General features: G+C 39.7%; 1 protein-coding gene across 1 annotated transcript in view; it reads right to left on the bottom strand.

The window, feature by feature from the left end:
• ESR2 (estrogen receptor 2) overlaps window positions 1–16479 on the bottom strand; it is a 31145-nt gene that overhangs the window by 4521 nt on the left and 10145 nt on the right. The window contains exons 4-5 of the mRNA XM_068397625.1: window positions 6609–6908; window positions 1409–1547 (exon numbers count right to left, since the gene is read on the bottom strand). Of these exons, the coding sequence (XP_068253726.1) occupies window positions 1409–1547; window positions 6609–6908 (439 nt within the window). The remainder of the gene's footprint in view (window positions 1–1408; window positions 1548–6608; window positions 6909–16479) is intronic.

The following is a 16479-nucleotide window of genomic DNA, read 5'->3' as shown; positions in this document are numbered from 1 at the left end:
AGAATTAAAGAACTTTACTCGTCTACTGGATCCCAAGAGGAAGGTGCTGAGCCTTCAGGCTGCAAGGCAGGCACAGGCAGATACCACAACCCGGGTGCAGCAAGTAGTGCCTGCAGAAAGGCAGCTGCCTGACTATTGCCCAGTTTCCCTTGTTCCTCATAGCACAGGAGAATTTTAAGCTTTGGAGAAGGACAGGCAGCTGCCAGTTTCAAAACAAAGACACAAGCATCAGAGAAGTACTTGTCTACAAAGATTAGTATGAAGTTCAGCTAAGAGAAAAACAACCAAGTTACAAACCAGTTTCATATACATGTGTCTTAAAAAAAATAAAATTACCAGATGCTTGCTAGCTCCCACTCTGCTTTGTTGTGCAGAGATGAAGGAATGCATCAAATAATCTCACGCTATTCAGCACATATTAGCTCCCGAGGAACTAAATGTATCATACATTTTCAGGAATTTTTTATCATTGCATTGAAAAACGCAGCGTGTGCTTGCATTGAATTTTATATGAGCAAGTAACAATCTATTTCATATCTTTTATAAATTAAATTTATTCCTCTTACTAACCCATTTTGCCTTCTGTATCTGCGATTGTGATTATTATTCAGCTCAAGCCACAGAACTGGTACAGATCTGAATTTCCCCAGGTCGAAAAGCTTAAGAGGCATTTTAAACCTACCCAAGAGCACAGATTGTTTCCCTGACTTTTTACCAATGTGAAGCCCAGGTCAAATCCTTCTAAGGTCCTGTAGAAAAACACCCTTACTAATCCATATTCTTCCCTGCTGGTACATGATGTTATGGAGAAATAATTTTTAATCTTCCAATCACCCTGCTTTAGTTTGAAAAAAATACTTTCAGTATTAAAAAGCAAGCTAGGGGTTTTTTAATTGCTGCAACGTTCATTATTATAGCTATTTATGAAGTGTGCACTAGGAGCAGGAAGAAAAACAGGTAGAAAAGCTACTATTAAAATAATTCAAATATGGCCTGACACTATGTCTGCTTGTTTTGAGGGGTGGGGGGAGAAAGTCTATCAGCTAGAAGAAACTGATTGACAATGCAGTGCATTGTGTTGATGTGTCTACAGTTTCAGCATCTAGAGACACAGACCAAAAGGAATAAAACCAAAAAAAGATGTGAAAAATACGGAGAAACTTCACACTGTCATGTGCTACAGCAATTAAAGAACTGGCAAGTCCACGAATACTGTTTATGCTTAGCATTCCTTGAGCACCTGTAAGGATGTGGAACCTCAAGACACTATTGATACAAATACAAGTAAAGGATACTGTTAGATAACCTGTTAATAGCATCTCCCATACTCAATCCTCTTCCTCTTACCATTCACCCCACCTCAAAACACGTTAATATGAAGTGTTCTCAAGAAGTTTATTTCTCTTACCTGTCTAGTACAAGGTCTGGTGCAAAAATTAGTTTCCCAGGGTGGTCGATTGATCTCCACATCAAACCAACCATTAAAACTTCCATCCAGCAGCTCTCTAAGAGTCTTACTTGGTCATAGAGGCTGAGATCAATGAAGCCTAAAATGATGAAAATAGCATAAAATAAATCAATCTGTTTATTTCTCTGTTTTGATAAAGATATGAGAAACAGAAAGAATTATGGATTGTGAAGAAAGACAGAAAAGGGAGCACTGACATCAGAAGGACCATGCTGCCATCTCAAATAGGAACATAAATATTTGTTAGTATCATAGTCAGATCTTCCCCAAAACATTTGAAATAAAGCAGCGTGACGTTCAAGTACAATTACTCCCGTATCTGGTGAAACTCAAGTGACTGCAGAGGATCTGCCTTATGCTTGGCCACCTCTTTAGATGACAGTCCCACAGCCTCCTGAGAGGCACCAGGGAATCACTTGGGAAGCTCACATTTGTCAGCGATTACTCCAGTGCACTGCAGAGGACTCCTAAGGAAATAGTCTGTTATTTCCCCAGAGCACATGTGGTTATCGCTTGCAGAGATTTTTTTTATCTCGTAAGACAGGCATGTTTCTGGGTTCTTTGGGTAACTGTGAAAGAACCCACATCTTGATGCCTCTGTGTTATCATCCCCTTTGTAAATGACATGTGTTGACCCCAGCCCATCCTTTTCCTGCCAGCCACTTCCCCAAAATTGCTATAAACCAGAAAAAAACAAAGAGAAGGGTAGTTGGTGAAGGTATTAGTGTCACCATTGCCTCCATTCACAGCATCCCAGAAGCAAGAACAGAATTAATGCGACTGTGCATCAGCCTATTCCAGCATTTAGTTGTCTCCAGAACTTCTAGCAAGGTGTCAGATAGATAGCACAGCAACACAGCCAGAAGGGAGAGACAGTCTTTGCCCTCCCTTTCCCTTCCCCTGCAAAAAAGGCTGGGGTAAAGAGATGCATAGAAGCCAAATAAAGAGGAATAAAAAAAAACCAAAACACAGAAACCAGAAGAAGTGTGAATTATCAAAATTCAAGTGGGAACACAGACTGCTCAGTCAAGGAATAAAACACAGGTACGACGACAAGGAATGAAACACAGATATGACAACCAGTTCAGTGGTCAAACCGCAGCTGTGCTCAGGACCAAGATCAGGCTGCAGCTTTCAAAGCAGCGCTGCTTTAGGTCAGGCTCTTAGCAAAGGGGCTTCATTTTTAGATGAGCTGGTATCTACAACTCTGCATAGTGAAAAATCATTACACAGCCTGGACACGGGAGATAGGTTTCCCGTAGTTCTTGCCAGTTGTCTGAGGTCTTAAAATACACACACAGTACGTTTGCGCTGTCAAAAAATCTGCTGTCAGTAATTCATACAAATCCTCCATGTATTTTAAACTTATTAAACTACTAGGCTGGAAGACAGTCGGTGACAGCCCCGGGTTGACATAAACTGGGTACTGCACACTCTCTCTTATCACTGCTAGAAGTGCTGCCTCTCAAAATCTATAGCCTTGCTCCGTATTTTATACGAAGGGTAACCAGGAGCCTCTGAGCGGTACCTCCGCTCCTGAATTTCGCTGTCACAGAATTTACTACTGAATCCACAGCCAACAATAGATGATCTGCCAGACACACACTCATGATTTTAAAAGCGCTTTTAGAAAAATAATCATGGAAGTGTGAATAGTATAAACTGACAGTGGCAGTTTCCCGGGAAACGACAGCCCAAAGACATTTCAGAAGTTTATTTAAATAAACATTTACACAGGCGTGTGCTGATTTCTCCAGCATAAACAACCAGTTACTGGGTTTAAAAACTATCTTAGTGGAGCGAGATGTCAGACCAAGTCCCAGCGTTCAATCTACAGATACGTAAAGATCCAGATTTATCCCGGATGTCATCCGCTAAACTCACATTATCAGCACCAGTCATACGACTTATGACCACGGAGCACAACTATTAGAAGGACTATACCTCTCCTTTTCCCAACAACCTTACGCTTTAAAGATCGAGGACAGCACATCACCCCCACAGCTTCCACTGCACTGTCAGAAGTCTTATTTAATTTGCTGCAGAGTACATTAAACTACTTATTTTTCTAAGGCTGTAGTACATGTCTTTTAAATCGTGTGCTCTATACCTAATCATTTAATCATAAATTGCTAAGCCAGATGAGAAAAAACTTGTGCTGGATGTGTAGTAACTAGCAAAAGACACACTGCTCTGGCCAGCAACACACTGGGTTGCATAATAAATCCAAATTTCAATATTATGACAACATCCTATCAATTAGCAATACAGGTTCAGCTATGAACCACGTTCAACTCTCTTAGACTAGGTCAACAAAGCAAAAGGCAATTATAGAAGTTATGTTCTGCCGTCTGACAACTTAGAATTAAAATACTTGGAATTCAGATGGAAAAAAATCCAGGTGTCAGCTTCTATTTTACTGAGCAACAACAAAAATACAATCCATTAAGCTGAAAGTACAGATGAAAATACAGTCACAGAGTAAAACTCATAACAAAGTCATTAAATATTGAATAAAAAAAATTATAAACATTTATCTTTACTATTTAGGAAAAAAGTTACTGCTAACGTCAGCATCTATAAGGAAAAATAAAATGATTTCCCTTCACTTTCGGTGAGTGTCAAAATAATATCCAATAATAATTTAGAGGTGAAAATGGGCTTCTTAACCCAGCTACACAAAAGCAAATATTCAGCTTTACAGAAAGTAAAATTACTGTTCTCTGGGCCATTAGTCAAGAGCTCTGTATTTTTTTTCTAAGACCTTACCTCCAGGAAGCAGAGCACAGATCTAGAAGATTAACTTCAGGCAAGAATTGTTGAAAACTGCAAATCTGTGTCCTAAGCTTTAGTCATCACAGTTATTTTAATGGAAAAAATAAATAAATCCACATTCAAGTACCATGTAATATGGCAATATTACTTATAATTAGGTACATATTAAAAATCACATCTATTTTTGGCATTGTTCTAAAATGGTGTTTACTTCTCTCCTGTGTAACAGGAGCGATCAGAAAAAACAAACATACAGGATAAAGTGTCAGTATTCCCAGGAACTGTTTTGAAGGGTTTTGACTGCTTCAATGGGTTTTCTTCGTACAGTTCTCTTACTGACAAGAAAAAGTTTTTATTTCTGACAGAAGTTGAAAATAAACTAAAAGTGATCAATGTCACAATTGGGGTTGGTTTGGAAACTGATCTTTTAAAAACAAAAAATTAATCTCAGCTGGCTGAGGTTTTGGGTTTGTGGGGTTTTTTTTAAAAAAAAGCTGACATAGTTAAAAAAATAGAAATTATGAACAATCAGAAAATGGAAAAAGTTGTTTGGGGTTTTTTTCCCATTCAAATATTGCTTAAAATAAGGTCATTTTTCTAAGAATTTCTCCGGTTTTCCTTCATAATTCGCTTCCTACTGAATTAACATAACTATATGGAGACCTCTGAAATGACACCTTTTAATCAAGTTTTTCTGATCAGACAAGAAATTATAGCACTTAACACCTTATGGTTACTTACTTTACAGTTATTTTCAGAGTTTCTTAAATGAGGAAAAATAAGGATTAAGGATTCGGGCTCTCAGTTTAAAACATTCCACATCATTAACTGCAAAACACTATCACACTGCAAATGGCTAGCATGGTTTAAGATGCTCGTGCTGTGCAAGCACCTCCTCCCCAGCAGCTCAGCACTTGACCTGGAATATGCACACCCTAAAACCATCACACCTGAACCCTCCAACACAGCGGCTGAGCCGTGGAGACTGTAATCTGCAACTAGAAGATGTGGTCCAGCAGCTGGAGCTGGTCACACCTTCAGCCACTCCAGCTAGATCTGAAATAGGATACAGTTCCCTTATTCTAAGTTCTTAGTTTAAGGATTATGCGAAATATCCCCCAACAAGATTGTTTCCTGTACTGTGTACACACTCAGTTTATTTACAGATGTAAGGATTACTGTCATGTCTTCCTGGGTGCGTATTCAAGCAGCAGCAAGTGCTGTTCATAGTGCACAAGCATAACACCAGGGCACGCACCAGCACGCTCTGGTTGCCTTCAGCATAAAATCCAAGAGAGGAGCCGTGGTGGGCTGGCTCCTCAGCCCTGACGGACGTGGGGTTAGGACTACCAGACGCACTGCAGAATAGATTAGCCATGCGAGGTGACCACAGCCATAGGGCTCACTTCCAGCAAAGCACTATATCTGGAGTTAAGGATGAAGCCCCATGCTGCTGTACGTCTATCAATTATTCAGCGCTTCTTTCAGCTCACTACTATTAGTTGGTCACCTTAGCTCTTGCTGAAGGGCCACAGTCTGCAGTTTAGTCTACGCCAGACAGCAAGTTTCTTCGCACAACTCTGCCAACTATCGTCTTCTCTGTGTGCTGGCTGCTTTTATTCTTTACTCTGTTTTAATCATGGGCCCTTTGTGAGGAAGGAACTGCAAATGCTCACCACTTCTGGTTTGTAAGAAGTGAAACGGTACATTGCCACGATACTGTGGTCACATTTGAGACATTCAAGGCAATAACGCATGTAGTTGCACTTCAGTGCGTGTTCTTTGTGTTGCCAACAACCAAAAGCAGCCTTATTGATTTTTGTTTTGAAGGAGAGCGCACAATAATTCTGAGATCGATACTACGTGCCACTTTGCAACCTGATGCTCTTGTGTAGCAGCTATGTCAACTGAAGCAACTGCAGACACTCAGTGCTCGGACACACTTCAGTTCTCATCAACGGTATTAGAAACCTTCTATCAGGATTCAAGGAAAGAATTTGGTCTTAAATTCTTTTTTATAGCGATCTAGGTAATACCCCTTTTAATGAACCTTCTAAATCAGATTAATCAGGTATTTGTATTTGATGAGGTAGAAGTTACATGCAACACCAACTGTGCTTTTTTAGCAAAATGAACAAGTATTTGACTAACGATAGTAAATTATGGGCTAGGTCATTGGCTAAATCAAAATACATCCAGGTGAATTACTGAGAGCAATAAATTGTCCATTACTTTATAGAATAAAAAGCTTAAAGTTCTCATACCGCACATTTACTGTGCTGTGCTATTATTTCAGGGTAGAGAATGATACATTGATGGTAAAAGCACTGACTAAAATAAAGAACAAGAAGATTGAAATTCTTACCAGGAATTTTTTTGGCCCAACCAATCATGTGAACCAGCTCTTTGTCTGCCAGTTTTGTCAGGGACATCATCATGGAGGCCTCCGTGAATGGTTTGCTGGGACGACTCACCAACACATTGGGAGGCTCCGCTTCAAGCAGTGTTAAAACAAACTGCTCCGGACTGACTGTGCTGAGCAGGATCTCTTTTACACGCGTTGCCGTCTCGTTGTATTTCCTAGCTTTGCTGATGCAATGCACCTGATCTTCTGAATTACGATGGCGACGTAGGATCCGATATCCGCAACGTTCTCTTCTTGAGCCTGACACGAGAGGCACATGATTGCATTGAAGTATTTTTCTCTCAGTGTTGCATTATGTAAATCCAGATGTTTGGAGAGAAGGGGGAAAACCCTTTAATATTGGATGTTCTAATACTGAATATCAAGTTTCAGAATTTCTAGAGCATTCAGCACTGACCTAACTTTGTTTCCACTGACTTCAGCTGAGGCTTTTGTTTATTCTACTAAATGAAAAGTAACGTTTAAAAATGTTTATTTTTGAACTTCATTTAACACACTTTAAAAGACCGTGGGAAAATTCCCGTTGACATCAAAAAGAGATAAATCAGGTCTTTAAATGCAAATAAAGATAGCTGTTTGTAAACTCTGTTTTTAAATTCTGTTTTAGATGTAAACTGGGGGAAGAAAAGGAAAGTCTGGGCTACAATGCAGAGTAAATCTCTCAGCCAGAAGCACAGCTGGGCCTCACTGCTAGCTGGGTGTTCAGCTAGGGACGTACGAAATGCAACCCATTTTCTCCCTATGTCCCATTAAGCTAGCAGGAGTTTCCCCAAAGTGAATTCAGATATCATAGATTCAGATATCTACAACTAGAAGGAGGAAGCCCCCTGTTTGAAGTTCTGCATGCAGAACACTATTTCTGTTGCAAAAAGCAGTCCTTTAAATTCCTGGAATTAATTTATTGCTCATCCTGACAACATCAAACGTTCTCGAATTCTCTGACAGTGTTATTGGTGGGACCACTGTTATTTGTTCTTGCATAGCTGCCACGGAAAGAGTCTAAAAGCATCTCCAAAAACATGGTATGGGGATTTGCTAAAACATTCAGCCGTGGCTTCTACTTCCCTCACCCCTTCAGCATACTCTACGACAAGGACTATGTTTACTGATTTACAAATAATCCTTGGCAGTACATAATGTGCAAGATCATACCATATGAAAAATCAGAATATTTAAAAATATTAAGCTAAGGAAGAGATCCTTAGACTGGAATCCTCCAGCACTTAACATTTCTAATATCACAGCTAAATTGTCCTCTAAATCTTTTAGAAGTTAATTTTTTTGTGCTGGTCATCAATACTTTTACTGACATATTGTAGCCAAAGGTTGAGTTTGTATAGATATGAAAATTCCTGTGCTGACATAAATCTATCCCAGAGCAACATTTATTATAGCATACATAGAGACCATGGAGTCTTAAAGCATAATGTTCTCTCATTTGATTTCAGTCCCACAACAAATTTGACAAAAGCATCCTTTCTGCCACTGCTACTATCTTGACATTACTACATTTATGAAGTCTTTTTGGTGTGCTGCCTGAAGACTTCTTGCCCTGGTCACACAATCTGGTTCTCCTTCATTAGGGTATGTGATTAAATGCTTCATAAAGTGCGCGAAGACAAAGCAGCAAAGGAACGATGAAGATGGAAGAATCCCAAGAACCTAATCAGTGACAACAAGCATACTGACTAGGCCACTCTCAGGGCTATCGAAGGAGAATGATCAGCCTGTGGCCTGGGCATGACATCCAGCAGATAAGTCAACAGGAAAGGCTTTTTGGTTCACCTGGAGGGACCAGGCATTCCAAGCCATCTATTAGAAAGACCAGAGGATCTGGGTGTGAGCTACCAGTAGGGCCATAGATTTGGACCAGGTGCCAGAGACCTATTTGTGTGTGTGTACGTGCAAGAGAGTTTGTGCACAAGGTACCTGGAAGAACAGAGGATCCAGGGGCCAGCTATTGGATAACACTGACTTTCTAGAGCCAGTTACTGGAGGGATCCATAGCACATGTGTGTTTCTGTTACCATTTGTGTGGGAGAAGGTCTGAGTACCAGCAAGACCTGGTACTGCAGACCCAGAGGTCATCAGCTGAGGGGATATGGGGCTCCACAGGCCAACTATTTGACAGACTGAGTGTCTAAAGCCATCTGCTGGAAGGATCCATATTGTATAAATGCATATAGCTTCCACTGCTTGTGTTCACATGAGCGCTACATTCTCTGCCTGTGCAGAACTGTGTGGCTGACTGTGGATACAGGTATTGTGTGTGTATGTGCCTAATAACAATACACGCTCAGACTTGCTACTGGATCTGGGGACATGGCAATGTGGCAGTTTCCCTTCTGTCAAGCTATTGGATTCAGCAATTCCTACCAGTCTTCATCCATATCCATCAGAGTTATATAGACCATGAGTTGTCTAAATTCCAACCAGTCAATGCAATTCTGGCCCTGGGTTTCACTTAGCAAAGAGGTCCAAACATCAGCCAAATTAAAAATAAAGGGATTAAATTAATTAAAGCTTTGTCTTGCTAAATAAGATGTTGGGTGAATGCATACTCTCAGTACTGGAGGTTCCTCAGATGAGGTGGCTTTTCAGGTCATAGCCCTGTCTTGTCTTCAGCAGCAATCAAGCATCATTTGAGTCAACCCGTGAGAAGGGTGAGAGGCAAAGGCCAATTGTGTAAAACCTGAAGACACTGAAAAGACTGGATAAGGACTAACAAAGTCTGCCAGGACTTTAAGGATGTGGAACTTTCAACTACACATTGCTATCATCCTCACTTGCTGCCTGTTCAGTAAACCACCTTAGATGTAAAAGAGAACAGGATGAACATTAAAGAAGTCAATATTGGAGAACATCCTCTATCTGGAAACCCAAGAGACTGGAGAATACAAATAGGCAAAGCTGGTTCAATGAACAGTCCTCAGGCATGGAGGAATCCAAGTGCAACAAGGCATTTGGAACTGGAAGCATTATCAGCTGGAAGTCCAGCTTAAAGGCTGCACCATTTTGGGCAAGGATGGTTTTGCGTCCTTAAAAGGAATATGGGTAGGATGAAATGGGTTGAGTACTGACAGGATATTTGCACAAATAATGGATTGAAGGAAAACGATCAATGATTTGCAGAACCAAATGCTTAGCTGAATGACATCTAGCTAGAAGTTGCCAGAGCAGCTGAACAGCAGTTAGGGAAAGATAACGTACCAGCAGAGACAATCAGAGTTGGAGGCATCGTCTTATGGTAGATTCATGAAATCAGACTTGATGATACCCAAAAAAAGGTTACCTGCAGAACTACGCAAGTCACAGAGTAATTTCTTCAACCATCTGTCTGGGCAAATCCTTTTCTTCCTGAGAGTGTCAAAGGACAATAAGGCATAGACTAATTTCTACAAAGAGACTTGGATGATGTAGTGAACTCTGTGCTAAGCCTCATTTTGGACTAATGCACAAAGGTCAAGAGGATAATCCTAAAGTGCTTTGTCAGCTTCAGAAAAACATTAGAATGGCACAGTGGGCTGCAGACTGTTCTGAAGTCATGTCATGCACAGAAAGTATGTAAATATTTTCCATCAGGGAAGACAAAGAGGAAAGGTCGACAGTGAGCTTAAGCAACTGGAACAAAAGTACAACTGGAGACAGACGAAGAAATGCCTAGGTATCAGGGTACCCTACCTACAGAAATCTCAATTGCTCTGATTTCCATATGAATGTGTATGGCAGAGATAGTAATCACCAGGAGAGAACTGAACTAAAGCAAGAAGCAACACCTCACATCGTTTCCACTATTTAGAAAGCTGAAGCACATTGAACATGTGCATCTTGAAGGACAGAACAAGAAAAATAGGACAGAGGGACTAAAAGCCATAGGGAGATGCAGGGCAGAGAAGAAACTTTCTTGGGCTATCAAAAACTACCAGCTGCTCCACGACATGCATAGATTTTGTTCTCCAGTACCTGGTGGAGCTGTGAAGCCCCCAAAAAGAAGACACATGAACAGCAGTCTTTTAATTAAACACATGGAAAAGTTGTTCAGTTAGGGATCATATCTAAAATGATAAAGTAAGAAAAACTACTGGTTTAAGAGGGAGCTGGGGAGAGGAGGAGATGCCTGATGACACAGAGAGGAAGAAATTCCAGCAGTTTAGACACAACTGCCAGGAGCAACATGTGGTCAAGCAAGTGCTTGCAACCAGCTCATTGACCCTAGTTCAGTTCCTGGCACTGAAATGAACCAAGTGCTCTTGTGTGGGACTCCACATCCTCTGATCAGCTGTCCTCACCTCTGTTATACTGGCACCCAGACTTCTCTGTGGCACGGAAAATATCAGGCCTTTGGTGCCAAGACCTGAGTTACCCTTTCCAATTCCCTGTTGTAAAGATTTTTAAGTAACACTTTGTAACTTATCTAAAATATAAACACACAGGTAAGTGACCAGATACTTTAATGAAGATCAAAGAAATGAGTAAAATTTTAAAAAAATATTTAAAAATAGTAGTCCAGCATCCTCTTCTAATTGATACAATCTTCTACAATTTTCATCTGCACAGCTGCACTCCATGCTCCATTTTAAAAGAATTCAGTCAAGTTGTGATACTTATTGGCAATATTAAAGATCTCAGTACTTGTGGAGGGTTCTTACTGGGAAATAGCAAGCCCCTTTAAGTTACTTTAGGTTATTTAATTAAATAAAGTTTCGTATATAACGAGTACATATTTAAAAAAAAATGCTCCTTTTAAAACATAAAAACAGTTTCTAGGAGTGTTACAACATTTCTGCATGAAAAACTTGTTAATTAAAAAAATATAGTTGGTGACAAAAGAAGGGGGGGGGGGAAAAACCCAAACAAAACAGATTTTAAATTATTGTTTGTATTTTTTAATCACCATATATTGCCAAAGCAGGCGAAGGCTGATTCACTGAGCAATGTGCACAAAACACAGCTCATCAGTAATTAAAACAAATACCATTTATTTCATATTTATTCTACTTGTGTTTAAAAAAAATAAAGGAAAAAATAGTGCGTTGTAAGATTACACAACTAAGAAAACCACATTTAAGCTTGCTAGTCAACTGGCACATCAGAAAGTAGCAGACTTTCCAATTAGAACAACACATTTCAACAACATAAAGGAGCTTCTGTGCTTTCTATTCAAATCCAAAGTTTAGGCAGGACTGAGAAATTTTACCTGTATGTCTATTAGCATCCAACAGGCATGTGTAAGTGCTTATAAAACTATATATTATAAATAGACCAGCTTAGTGTTTGGCTTAACTAGACACAGAGATGTGGATCAATCTGTATAAAGGCACAGCAATAAAATACTTACAGCTTAGGGACTATTTCCGACTTTACCACCAACTCCCTCACTATACTTAATAGCTAATATTCATTCATATAGAGGTAATTCAGGCAATTGGAGAATTGCACAAGATGATCAAATCCCTCATTCTTCCTACCGCAGTCTCCTTATTTAGAGCTATTCTTTGCGCAAGAAAATAGCTGTATTCAGCTGAGAATGCGGGACCAAGGGCAAGACCTCGAGCTACAGCACTAGAGACCACATGGGTAAAGATCACAAGAATATAAGAAATAAGACACCTTGAAAAAAAAAAAGTCATTAAAATGAGCCTGTTGTTCACTCACCCATGAACAAGCCGCAACAGGCATTATTGGCAGTGAAACACACTAATTTTAAAGCAACTCCTGCTTTATAAATCCTGTGAAAACTGCAAATGCCTCTGCTGTCTGGTATGGTGGGCAGTTATATGGCATGTTGCTCTTAGTATTGATTTTGGTCCCTGGCAACTGCTTGTGTAACTAACCAGTGCAGCAGCAACTGCAGATTCTACCATTGAATATATTATAATCAGTTTTTGTAAGTGTTTGAGCTTAAAACTTGCTCAAGTATACCTTAGTAAATCATTATCACTCCAGTCACCTTTGAAAGCAAATGCAAATGTTCTGGTGAGTACGCCTGTATTCGCAGAGCAGATCTACTGACAAAGAAGCTGCCGTCTGCCATACACACATGAGAACACCAGCTGAAATTACAGTAATTTTTATAATAGCTAAAATACAATTAATACATCTGATGTCCAGAGAATGCCATGAAACATTTTTTTCCCCACTTCCTTTCTGTGTGAAAAGTAATTTACAGTATTTAAAAGTGTTATCTAGAAACTGCACGTAGCAGCCAAGCGCAGGAGAAAAAGAGAGCCAAATCCTGAACCATATCAGCCCACAGAAAAGTCTGTTTTTCTTTCTGCAAACCTGGGGAATGATGCCAGTATTCAAGGGCAGTATCTCTCCATCACTTTTTAGCATGGCCCCTCAGCCTCCTCATTCAGGGCAGGGAGGGGGCAGAAAGGAGCTTTATCTTTGGAACATTTTCAACATGTTGAGAACTGGCACATGGGGAAAAAGATACAGGAGCGGGGCAGGAGAGGAGGAATAAAAGGTAAGTCTAGTCCAACAGGGAAACTGAAAAGTCCTTATGGAAGAAGGTCTATTTGAGCCTCAGGAAGCAAAAAAAGAAAAGTACGAACATAGCTGCTCCCACAGTGGCTATAGCTAAGTGATGAAGCAACTCCCCTCTTCTTGACTGCCTTTGGCAAACAGCCCAGTCCATGTCAGGCTCCCCAGGTAAACACCAGAAAACTCCGAGAGAAGATCAGTTTTATACTGATCCATTTTGTTCGAGTTTGCTGAGCAGAGTTTACTGCAGTATTTCTGTTTTCCTTGTTCCTGGTGACAGTGCTTTGCAATTATTTTTCTACCATTGCTAGTAGTCCTAGTGCCAAAACTTAGCAGTAGCTTTCTTGATTGGAACAGTAGGTGACACAGGCTTCCTACAGAGAAATTTGCACATGCAGTGTCTAAGAGCCTCCTTGTGCTTTTGGCAATGACAGTATATTTTGTAAGAAAAATCCACTGTCACCTTAATACAAAGCACCCCCAAGCTAGCCTCCACTGAAATACCCATGCCTTGTTGGGTTGACTTCTCAAAGCTGATGAATGTGATGACATCCAAGAGAATTTCAGACCAGGAAACTCCAAAGCAACACTTTCACATTTACACACAGAAATGTATGCTATATATACACATATATGTGCATTTTTCTCAAGGTGTCTATTGATAATAAGCAAAATGAGGATTTAAAGATTTGATGCAAACAGTGCTGAGTTTTTATGAAGAGCTTTCATAAACTACAAAGTGGTAATTGAGATTCTTTTATCACTTCTGCTGGACAATAAGTCTCCACCGAGCAAAAATGCATTTACAAACCATTCTGTCCTATCCAGGGTTTTAGCAGATGTGAACCAATGCATTCACTAAGTGACCTGGGAAAGGAGCAGAGATGGAGAAAAGCCTTCATTAAAAAGAAAACGTATTCTTTTATGGCTTTCTACAGTAAAAAACCTAGTATTAAAGCCTGGCTCTAACAAGAAAAAATTTGAAATATAATCAGTCTGGTCTGCAGGAAATGGCATTTATGTTTCATGCAAGAAATACAGTCTTAAAATCTGTCTGGTTTAAATATCTATCACCATGTGTCCATGCATCAGCTTTACTCACAGGTGCCTCAACTCATCAGGCAACTCAGACAATTCTGAGTAATTTTTATATTCTTTTTCCTGAAATTAAATTGTTAAGATTCTCGAATTAAATTTTCAAGAGTCTCAAATTTCAGTGCTACTATTTAAAAACTAATTTTTTAAAAATACAATTTGTGTTATTTTCCTGTTACAGTTTCAAAGTGTCATTTTTTGTCTGGCACAGTTATTAATGTCCTATGAACATTCATTATTGTAGGAAAATACGTTTATGAATATGTGACAAGTTTAAAAGGAACACAGGCTAAGACATAAGCACATATTATCATTATTACTTGTAATACCATAGTGCCTGTGAGGTCTAATCACAAACCAGGACTTCCTGGACGATTAGAATAAAAGGATTCATTTAAGGAAAGCATCGTGGAGGACCACCTTATAATACCATAGTGGAATCAATCTTTACAAAAATTCTCCAACTCCAGAACTGGGGCTTGATAGAAAGCCCTGTTGGAAAAACTTTGAGTAAAATTCTCAGTCATAAAGATGAACAAAAGACAGTGGCATCATTCAGAAAGTAAGGTTTTAAAAGGAGTCTCATTTGCAAGCGCAATGCTTTCTTTTCTGGAGGCCAGACAGCAAAGGTAGCTAAGACCATATTAAGGCAAAATACCAATAAAGTTGAGATGCATCATCAGTGCAGAAGAAGATAGGAGCTTCCTATACAAAGAACTAGCTGACTTGAGCAACAGAAACTAAATGTACCTCAGGAATACAAAAATTATACAAGGAACAATTGAAATTGTAGCTCTAAGCTGGGAGTTACCAGCTAGAAATGAACAGCGAGGCTGCAATTATAACAGATCATAGAATGATTATGAACTGCCAGCGTGATGCAACCATGAAAGAGGCAAATAGGATCCTGGGTTGTACGCAGAGAAATGCTCCCACAGAAACAGAGATGTATTAATGCTACTACAGTGAGAAGAGTTCACAGGAATACTGCCCATGATTCTGGTCATCCAAGTGCAAAATGATTATTTCAGCCTGGAGCAGATTGAGGGATAAGATACCCTGATGACTTCCAGATTCTGTCTATTTTCCTATTTTTCAACAGGAGGGGGTTTCTTGGTTTATTTAGCCTAATAAAACAGAGGTTGTGAGGGGATATGATGTAGTCCATAAACACAACCAGACCGTTAACAATAAAGAGAAGAGAAGCCTCTAAGCTACAAGACAATGTTGCCACAAGAACAAATGGGCATTAATTGTCCAGCAATAAATGCAGGCTGGAATGCTAAAGAATGTTCCTAATGAAAGAAGTAATATTCTGCAAACAGCCTTCAGATCAAAGCAGTGGGAGGATGAAAACACTGCCTAGCCTTGAAATAGAAATAGGTATCTACATTAAATGGGATGAAATGAGGTGCAGGCCTGCAAATCACAGAAGACCAAGCACGGTGACCTTCTCCTTTCCACTCCAGTGTTCCTATGTGATGTTTTCCCAGCCTATTTCTGTCATGTACGTTGGGGAATCTATAAGAAACAACAACAAACCTTGACTGTGAAAGTACATTAGATATTGAAATATCTTTCAAGTTATTTTCTTCTTAAAAGTAACCTTTAAAATGTCGTCTATAAATGTACAACTACATTGAAGTCACATCAGTGTAAGTACAAGACAGGAATAAGAGAAAAGGCTGGATAATTCTGAGTGGTGCAGTGACAAACAGTGGTTGTTCACTTCTCCTTTTGATGGAAGAGCTGGAGGGCATCAACTGAAAATAGGCTGTTCAAAAAAAGAACAGCCTGCCCACTGCCTTCCCCTCACTGCCCCTCAAAAGCCCCACAAAAAAGCCTGGCAACCATAGAGCTGGTTCTTCATGTGACAGGTGGTCAAGCTGCTATAAGATGTTGTAAACGCTAAGACTGTACAGGATTAAAAAGAGAGACAATGGAAAAGTTGCCATTCTATTAATATATTAAGACCTGTTAAATACAAGAAATGTCTTGTAGACCAGAAGTCCCCAACTGCTAATTTTTGGAAGCTGAAAGTTGTCAGCAGTAGTTTCACTTGGGTGCTAGTCTTATTCTTACACTCCTCCCGAGGCATTCACTCTTGCCAATGTTGGAGGCAGGATACTGAGTTAATTAACTGCTGCTCTGATGCAGCACTGCTGTTCCTGCATTCCTTTCTACAGTAGAGCACAGTACAGGCTCATTTACCCCATATTAGAAGGGATTT

Source organism: Nyctibius grandis, chromosome 4, assembly GCF_013368605.1.
Source record: "Nyctibius grandis isolate bNycGra1 chromosome 4, bNycGra1.pri, whole genome shotgun sequence".
Taxonomy (NCBI): Eukaryota; Metazoa; Chordata; class Aves; order Nyctibiiformes; family Nyctibiidae; genus Nyctibius; species Nyctibius grandis.
This window is presented reverse-complemented; position numbering and strand designations above follow the sequence as displayed.